At 38.0% G+C, this 10,429-nt stretch overlaps 1 protein-coding gene across 1 annotated transcript; it reads left to right on the forward strand.

Moving 5' to 3' along the window:
* Positions 1–7,630: 7,630 nt before the first annotated feature.
* On the forward strand, positions 7,631–9,502 carry NFS1 (nitrogen fixation S (NIFS)-like 1). Its single transcript, XM_087398984.1, has one exon. It carries the CDS (start codon positions 7,871–7,873, stop codon positions 9,254–9,256), a length of 1,386 nt encoding a protein of 461 aa, XP_087255110.1. The 5' UTR covers positions 7,631–7,870; the 3' UTR covers positions 9,257–9,502.
* The last annotated feature ends 927 nt before the right edge of the window (positions 9,503–10,429 follow it).

Genomic DNA, 10,429 nt, shown 5'->3' on the forward strand with positions numbered 1-10,429 from the left:
GTGAAGAAGCTCATACGGCAAAACCCAGAGTACATTAGTTTTAAGGCTACGATCACTTCTTATGTGCGTCGCTCCCATAAAACAACACATGTGGAACCCCCTCTTGGAAACAAATCCCCACCAAGAAAAGTTGGAAGTGAAGTCATAAACATTGAGTCCGATTAGTTGGAAAATGAACTTGGAAATGTTATTATTTTATTGAAATTTCAAAGTTTTTGCAAGTACTAAGAAATTAATTTTGCAAACTTTGTGTCATCATTTTGAACATTGTTGTCTTGAATAAAATATGTTACACCTTGACTATTTAGTACATGGAGATTGAAATACATTCTTTTATAATTTAAGTCAGTTTATTTAAGATAGTACTATTGATTGCATAAGACCAATTGATATATTTTTTCATAAGTTTTGATTTTGCATATTTTTTATATTCATTATAGTATTTTTAAAGCTTACTTGAATTTCTTTGTATATTTTATGTATTTTTATTGGCAGCAAGCAAGCACCTTCTCTCCAAAGAAGTTAATGACGAAGTGAATTCATACAATGGATATAATGAATTCAAGAACATGCAATTTTCAGCACCTAATTGTCCACCCAATATGAAAGCCATAATTGCATCAAAAGACAACTTTGTGGGAGGGGGTAATTCTCTAGTATCACTAGCGATAAGTTGCCTGTCAGATTGCACACCACATAGATTTGCATTTGAGGGCAAACTACTTTGTCAGTATGGAATTACAAAGTTTTAAACCCCAAATATCCTACATTTTTGAAAGGTGATTTCACCTATAAATTCTGCTCTCATACCGTTACTTTGCTCATTCCTTCAACCTATATCCAACAATTTGTAAACTTTTTACAAATTGGAGAATTTTATAGAGTGGAGGGAGCAAATGTAGTTGCAAAAGGACGAATAGAACGTGGAACTTCAAAATTCTCTCTACTTGTTGATGCAACTACTTGCATCATCAAGGGGGAGCCATTTGGGGGAAATCTTTGCTTATTGCCAGATCATTTCCTTTGCACATATGTTCCTTGGGTTGCTGAAAATATGAACTTTGGAAAGTTAAGTGTTTCCGATGTCATGGGAACTCTTGCAATTGTCATAATAAAGGTTGCAAGTAATGAAGGGATGGCAGATCAAATTATAGTTGCTGACGGACCACGAGACGAAGATAGAGCAGCAATAAGTCCTCAATCTAGTTGATTAACACTAGTGTTTTTTTAAAACCTCAAATTTGGCAAACTTTTGAATATGTTTCTTTGCTTTGTTGTTGTAGCTATCTTTTGTCAAAGAATGAAAAAATACCCTTACCCAGCTTGTCCAAGAGTTTAATGCAGAAGGTGTTGTTATGTATGTGCTCAAGAATGTGTCATTCTTGAAAGCAAAAGGAACGATTTGCCTCTTTGACTTCACAATTTTAGTGGAGTTGCCCGACGGTTCAATCAAAGATGGCTTGAAACAAGCTTTTGTTAGTCAAGTTGCAAGACTAGGATATGACACGTAGGTAACTTCACCTCTGAATTTAATTTAATGTTAATCATGTATAAATTTGATCATAATAACCTTTGCCCTTTTGCAAGGGTTTGGGGTTATGCACTTCACAAACATCAATGCAAAATTGCTTGAGTTCATTTGCGAGTCATGCGGAGGTGTTCGTGTTAGTCAAGATCCTTTGCATCCATATTGCTTCACTTGCAAGGGCCCTCAGATTATTGCCCAGGTCCCTTGCTTGACTGGAGATATTGTTCAACGTACGGGTGACCAAGTGCCTGTTTATATCAGAGGCCATGTCAACACTGTTCTTTCCTTGGGTATTCTTTTTGTGGAGTTGTATGAGCAGGATCTCATGATGGCTCAAGAGAAGCTTAGAAGGTATAAACCTAGTGGAAGCTTCACTATGGATAGTTCAGGATATGTAATTGCTTTTGAAGCAAATGCATGATATCATTGCCTCAATTCAATTGTCTCAATTTAATTGTCTTGATTACCATTCTTTTTTTGATCATTTGCCTTCTTTGTTGTCTTTTAAGTTCATATATATTTTCATTAAGCCATCTTATTTTGCAAGCACCACAATGAACACCATTAAAATTGAAGAAGTTCTTAAGACAAACCAATTGTCGCAAAATGAAGATTTCATGTTGAAAAACCCTCTAAACTCAAATCTTCTTATTTGTATTCTAGAGTTTTTCCCTGCCATAACATATCAACAATTACTAACACTTCTATTTGAAAATGTCCTTGTTACATTTGAGTCAACAAAAACACCATTGGATACATTTGCAACAATTGCACAAAAGACAACAGTGTCTATACAAACAATCCAACATTTAGTGCAGAACTCTTCAAGTTCTCGTGCCTTAGTAGTAGAGATTCTCCAACGTTTTCATACTATTTTGAAGTCCTCTTTCATTTTGGTAGTCTTCAATAAAACCAAATTGTTGAGAAAGCTAGCAATTCACAAAAAGAAACAAATAAATGTGAAAGAACTACTCCTTGATGAATCGACTTCTCCTTGCACAATCACTCTGCTAAAACAATCAGAAGGAAAGCGAACATACAACATATGGAGTAAAGAAGAAGACATCTATTTGCATAACCTCATTCAACAATTTCCAAGCTCTCCAGCAAAAGGCTTCAACGTCCTTCTCTAACAAATTTACAATGCAAAATACTTTGAACAAAATATACAAGCTAAGAAGAGGAATACTACAACAAAACATCTCACTAGAAGCAAAAAATACAACAAAAGAGACAACTAAAAAGCATACTAAACATCTGAAAAGAAAAAGAACAATAATATCTCATACACAAAAATATGAAAAGAAGATTGTTGATACTCCTAGTTTTCCATGCATTTCTTGTGGCATATTAACATTTTGAGGAAAATTACAACTACTAAAAGAGGACTTGGCTATTTTCCTTGCAACTAATGGAATACACGATAGAACATCTAAATCAAGTAAAGCTTTTTTATGTACTCCATGCTACAAAGACATCAAGAATGACAAAGTACCCATGCTTTCTACAAAAAATATGAAAATGGCCAACGAGAAGAATTTCACAAAGAAACTAAATGATATTGAAGCACGCTTGGTTGCTATTAGAATACCATTTGCACAAATTAGAGAATTAACATATGAAGGGCAATTTGATCTTCATGGAAGTGTAGTCAATGTTTTTGCTGATGTTGATAGAGCACAACAAATTCTACCACGTTTTCTAGATGAGAATGAGACAGTTGCCATAGCAATCAAAAGAAAGTTATCGTATCAACATAGCTATATGAGTGGGATTGTTCGGCCGACAATTGCAATGCTTGCCCTAAGAGAATTATTGGATACTCCACTATACAAACAACACAATGTATGCATAAACAATGCCTAAGAACAACATGTAAGATATCTTCAAGCTGTGCAAGCAATAAACAATGAAATAGATCCCAATACCAATGACTTTGCTGATGATGAGCATGTAACACACTTTAATTCACGACATCTACAATAGTCAGCAAGTTGTCGACTATGAGAATGAGACACTTGCTATTGCACCATCTGAAGGTTTCTTGCCCCACTAGGCATTTTCAAAGACAAATTTTGTGAAGAGCTAGCATATCCTAAGCTATTCTTTGGCACACCACGATCGTACAATGTTCTCGAGCGTACATCCTATCAAACCATAGTTAAATGAGAATTAATGAATGTAGATAGACGTTTTGCACTATAAATAACCAATATTTTCTTCAAAACAATGAAAATCCTTATCAAACAAATACTTTCTTCATCTTGGGTTCGCATGTGCAAAGGACAACCACAAGGAAAGTCACTTCAAGCAAAAGATGCAATAATAGACACTAACATAGAAAAACTCTTACAATCAAATATAGGTTATCGTGACTTCACACACCTTCGAACATCATTAGACTACAAACACTATCTAAAAAAAAATCCTTTTGCAATGGGTAGACATGGATTAAAGTTATTTGTATATATGTTTTTTAGGATCCCTTTTAAAGAATATTGTGGGTTGTGATATAGAAGCATGTAGACTTTGGATGTATTCTTGTTCTAATAATTTTACAGTAGCCAAGAAGCAAGTGTTGTCTATTGTCAATGTTGCATCTTTTAGTAGCAATGACTTGATTGTTTTCATGTTTGTCTTCAAAGCCTTATTGTTTGAATCAAGATCTAATGGATGGAGGATTTTTGTTGTGCTCATTGGGGTCTTGGAAAACCACATCTACATTGCTTTTGTTTTTTGTAGCACGTCTTGCAATGTTTATGTGTTTGGATATCTTTTTGTGCACATGGAAACAAAAATAGGTTTGTGGTTATGTATGTATTGACAAATGCTTCAATTTCCTCATTTGGTGAAATTCCAAAAATAGGTGCATTATCGATCCAAAGGAGTCCGTGGTTGTGTTGGCTTCCTCTATTTTGGAACTCTATCACAAAAAAGAAGTCATTCATTTTGCCAAGAATGGATGGGTCATTACGAAGCAATGTTTTAAGAGCTTGAAATTTATGGACATAATATCTTGCTGTAGTAATTGGGTCGAAACGTATTAGATTTCTAATTTCGTTGTTTGGATTATTGTGGTTAGTTGTATATGAATTCGGGTTTAGTTTCTTCAGGCATTCTACAAGTGGGCTCCAAAGTTTCTCTGCAGATGACAAAGTGATGAAAAAAGTTGGTGTTCCAACATTGTCTAATTTGTGGGGAGCAAACACAAATTTGCAATTCATACTAAATCCACATGGTGCAGCTGCATATTGCACATCGTACAAGACAAAAATAGACAAAAAGACTATAGAAGCAGTCAAGGCAGCCATGGCACAAAGCCTGGCAGAAAATGCACAACCCAACGAACGCATCAGACGAATAGGTAATGCAAATTTAAACACTCAACACATAAGCTCACAACAAGCGGTATACCTATCCTTATCACTACCTCTTTCAACATCTTCTAGACGCTTCTAATACATAAATACAAGTCCACCAGAAAAACATACTTTGCTATTGAAGCGCTGACAACAACTAGAGCAACTAGACCCAAGTAGTACAAATATTTTCTTTGACGATATAATTACTACATATTTGAAACGTCCAATTAATCTATGAAACATTTGCCTTGCAACCTTTGCAAGCCAATACACCCTCTCAAAAAAAAACCCAAAAAAACATAAGAAGGAAAGAGTTATACGCTTCAACAACTACAGTATAAACAGTGATCCTGAAAATCACTACAGAGAGCTATGTACTTTGTTCCTACCATATCACATAGTTGAAACAACTATTGATGCATTGAATTCTACATGACATGACAAATACAATGATAACAAAGAAGTAATAGACAAAAATAAGGTGCACTTCAACAAAATTACTAAATCAAGATCACCAAATTATACAAATGTTTCTAGTACTACAACAACTTCAGAACAATCCCATGAGATATGTTTCAATATGTATAACATTGCCGTTGATATGCCAAAGGAAAGAAATACAAACACAATGCCAAAATCAATACTCTTAGCATATAAAATGCTTCTGCAAAATGAGCATTATGCCACTTTCAGAAAGCTAAACGACCAACAACGTTTTAATGGTCAATGACATCATGTTAAAGAAAAGAGTGGAACCACAACAAAATATACATCTCTTCTTAACTGGCAATGCAGGCACAGGGAAAACATTCACATTACTAGTAATTGTACAAGCACTACTAAGGCATTACTCGCACAAAGAAACTACGAACATAGACACACCAAAAGTTTTGTTGCTTGCCTACATTGGAAAGGCTGCCTTCAATATTGGAGGAACAACTATTCATGCAGCTCTCCATTTGCCTCTAATGGCATCCCATTACACAAGCCTTTCAACAGAGAAGCTATAAGAACTATCGCAATTTTATAAAGACCTCCAACTCGTCGTCTTTGACGAAGTCTCTCTAATCGGTCATAGCACACTAATTGCAGCAGATATGCGCCTCAGGGAGATAAAACACAACCACATACTACCATTTGGGGGGGTAGACATACTATTGTGTGGGGATTTATGCCAAGCTAGCCCCATAAAGGATTCATGGACTTTATGGAAAAATTAGTAAACAATTCAAAAATTTCGACCTACTGGAAAGAAAATGTACTTCTCTATGAGCTAACGACACCTATGCGTCAAACAAATCAACAATTTGTACAAATTCTTAATAGATTAAGAGTGGGAGAACATACTGACCATGACATAGCATATTTAAACAAAAATTACTTTCGCAAGCCTATGGTCAAAGAAGGCATACCTCACCTTTTCTACACGAATGCAGCAAAAGACATTCACAACAAAGAAGTATTTGAATTGCTAACAACAACCCCATACATTATTCGAGCAACTGACAAAAAACACAAAACATGTAGCAAAAAAGTGGCAATACGAGCAGACCCAAAAAACACTGGTGGCCTGCACAATTCATTGCACTTGAAACCTGGGATGATAGTCGAAATATGCTCTGGAAATTTAGATATCTTAGATGGTTTGGTAAATGGTGCTCATGGAATATTCAAAGGCTCTAGTGAAAATAATGAACCACATGTTCTTTGGGTCCTCCTCAACAACAACAACATAGGCAAAACAACACGTCTCAACAACAAAAATATCTACAATGACAAAATCCCTTCCACTTGGACACCAATACATCCAATCACTCAAGAATTTCAAATAGGTAAGAACCACTTGAATATAGTTTCTCGCACTCAATTTCCAATACAACCAGCTGCCAGCAAGAACAATCCATTGTTCACAAGGGCTATCCATGGACTCGCTAACGTTTGATCCCTCCTCAATCAAATCTCATGGCCTTGTATACACAGCCCTATCCCGCATTCACAACCCCCAAAATTTGTTTATCATCAAGCCAATAGAAAACAAACATATAAAAGTTGATCCAAATGTTCTCAAAGAAATTGAACGCTTGATAAATAATAGATTATGGAATACAAAACAAATTGACTTTGCAAACCATAATAATAACATTAAAACTTTGCAATCACTCAATACTAGAGCTTTAAAATCACACTTTGAAGATATAATTAATGACAAAAGCCTCCTAAGTGCATCAATTATTTGTTTTCAAGAATTGCGTAACAATTCCTCCAACGTCCTCCACTTACCATAATTCATATGTTTACAACGAACAAATGGAATCGCAATCACAACATGTTACAAAAAGGAAAACAATTTGATAAGAGAACAATATATCCAAAAACAAAATTGTGAATGCCTACTAGCAATTTTCTCAACTAAAGAAAATGATGAAATTGCTATCATCAATGTATACAATTCACCTACAACAACAACCAAAACACTTAACTATTGCCTTCAAACACTTCTAACCGATATACAAACATCCACAAAAATAACAATTGTCGGAGACTTCAACATCAACTACAACAATTCAAACAATAGAACAAAAGAACTATCAACATTCACGTGCAAGTGGAACATGACACAATTAATCGATCAACCAACTACAATTCACGGTTCTACTATAGATCATGTTTGGACAAATAAACCACAAGATCACTACTTACACGGCACAAACTTCATTTATTGGACAGACCATTCACTCATTTACACAAACATAGATAAGGTAGGCCTATTTGATGTAATTCATCTTGTCTGTGAATCATTCATTTCTTTTCTCTCAATCAATAGAGATATTAACCAACCGATGATTCTCTTCTGTGAATCATCAAAAAGAGTTAAGCAACCGCCCATGGTCAAAACCCCTTCCAGAAACAATTCAAAGACAGGAGGGTTTCTGTTTGGTTGTGGGCATTTTGCAGAGCTTCCTCGTCGTCCTCCTCTTCCATGGCTGCTGCGAGGTCCTTCGTGAAGCTTTGCAATCGCTTCCATGGCTCCCTCTCCCGCCCTCCTTCTCCTCTTCTTTCCCCTTCTCGATTCCAGTCCACTTCTGCTGCCGCCGCCCTCTCCCTTCCCGATGAGCACGAGCCTGACGGTATCCACATGAAAGGTGTTTCCTTCCCTGGCCGCCCTTTGTATCTGGATATGCAGGCCACTTCTCCTGTCGATCCTCGCGTCCTCGATGCCATGCTCCCTTACTATATGCATCAGTTCGGCAATCCGCATTCCCGGACTCATCTCTATGGGTGGGAGAGCGAAAACGCTGTAGAGAAAGCCAGAGAGCAAGTGGCCAGTTTGATCGGTGCGAACCCTAAAGAGATCATCTTCACTTCTGGTGCAACGGAGTCCAACAACATCTCTGTTAAGGGTGTGATGCACTTTTATAAGGATAAAAAGAAACATGTCATTACTACGCAGACAGAGCACAAATGCGTTTTAGATTCTTGCAGACATTTGCAGCAAGAAGGGTTTGAAGTCACCTATCTCCCTGTTAAAAAGGACGGGCTGATTGACCTAGACGAGTTAAGGAAGGCCATTCGTCCCGACACCGGGCTCGTCTCTGTGATGACCGTCAACAATGAGATCGGAGTCATCCAGCCCATAGCTGAAATAGGAGCAATATGCAGGGAGCATAAGATTTTTCTGCACACGGACGCTGCTCAGGCCGTTGGCAAGATTCCTATCAATGTTGACGAATTGAAAGTTGATTTGATGTCTTTGAGTGGGCATAAAATTTATGGGCCTAAGGGTATAGGTGCTTTGTACATGAGGCGTAGACCACGCGTGCGAGTGGAGCCTCAAATGAGTGGTGGGGGTCAAGAGAGAGGAATCAGGAGTGGGACTGTACCTGCACCTTTGGCTGTTGGCTTTGGTACAGCTTGTGAGATTGCTCTTAAAGAAATGGCAAACGACGAGGAGCACATCCGAGAACTACAGCAGCGCCTGCTTCAGGGTATAACTTCACAACTTGATGGCGTGGTCATAAATGGAAGTACAGAGCACAGGTATGTGGGCAACCTGAATTTATCCTTTGCGTATGTAGAAGGAGAAAGCTTGCTTATGGGGCTCAAGGAAGTTGCAGTGTCAAGTGGGAGTGCTTGTACGAGCGCCAGCCTTGAACCGTCCTATGTTTTAAGAGCTTTAGGTGTAGAGGAAGACATGGCACATACATCTATACGGTTTGGGATTGGGCGCTTCACAACTGCAGAGGAGATTGACAGGGCCACCAAGCTGACAGTAGACCAAGTGCAGAAGCTGCGAAAAATGAGCCCACTGTGGGAAATGGTACAGGAAGGCATTGACTTGAAGTCCATTCAGTGGTCTCAGCATTGACAAGAACCAGGCTGAATGCTCAGAGCAAACACGCGACATGTATTGGCCATGTGTAATCAGTTGCTGGCCATCTCTCACTTACCGTGTAAGTAGCCAGTATGTGCACTAACACTTTTCCAATTTTAGGAGAGGCCAGGTCGGTAATTTTGGGTACCAAGAGATGTATCATAATGCATGTTTAAAAGGTCTGCTCAGCCTTGCGGCCTTTCGTTTTTTGTTTTTTTTTTTTTTGGGGGGGGGGGGGGGGGGGGGGAGCAGGAAACATCATATGCAGTTTGTCTTTAATCAAACTCGGTTAGGGTAAGATTCTGTAAGAACTTTTAGTCTTGCCAGGGTGTATGTATTGCAATTTGACAATCGAGGGAAACTTTATAATGGTCAATTTTAGTACGTTTTATTTTAATGTCAGCTACAGCTGGATTTTCATGACTTTTAGTATGCTTCTATTTGCCATCCTGTTTTCTGAAACTTTGGAGGTTCAAGGGGAAGATTTTTGGGAAATAGGACTCGTTCGACAATATGTATGCTTGGATCATAGGATCTTTAATAGGTTTTTGGTACAAAGTATTGGTTGCCCTGTCGTTAATAAAATGTTGAAGCTTTTTGTGACCCCGACAACCAGCCCCCCCACTCTCACTCAGCTCTTTAAAAAAAAGAAGAATGGCGAAGTCATTTTGCAACACTAGACCTGTGAGGTGTATTATGGTGGGGGGAGGCGAAGAGGAAGTCTGAAGCATTGGGTCAAGCTGTCCCCCTCCCATAAGCAGTATTTGATGGTTTGTCTTGAGAAATTGTGATGAGAGACTGCGACAAGGCCACAAGCAGTAAAGCAGCAGTCTTCTGCTGTCAGAAGTAGTCCATGTGCATGCGTTGGGCAGAGTAGGTCTGATGCATTTTACATTTTAACACGGTTAAGATGCTTTTTGTGGAAGTGTTCACATAGATGAAACTTAGCTGAAACCAATGTTGGCGCACGGTTGCTATGATAAATATCTATGCCCTTTGAGCCCAAATTTTATCATAGTGGTGTCAAGGTCCGTGTAGTACGACTGTTTTGGTTGGACTGCAGTAAACTACATCGCTCCATTTTGCTCCATGTCCTTTTGGTTGGACTGAAGAAACTACTTTGCTCCATTTCCTATCACCTATTATTGTCATGGGCATCCCTCAGCA

The sequence above is a fragment of the Dipteris shenzhenensis genome, chromosome 27, assembly GCF_047967505.1.
Source record: "Dipteris shenzhenensis isolate YYH24624 ecotype China chromosome 27, Dip_SZ_1.0, whole genome shotgun sequence".
Taxonomy (NCBI): Eukaryota; Viridiplantae; Streptophyta; class Polypodiopsida; order Gleicheniales; family Dipteridaceae; genus Dipteris; species Dipteris shenzhenensis.

Excerpts from the sequence above, each read along its gene's own strand:
- NFS1 (XM_087398984.1), top strand. The coding sequence starts at position 7,871 with ATGGCTGCTGCGAGGTCCTTCGTGAAGCTTTGCAATCGCTTCCATGGC.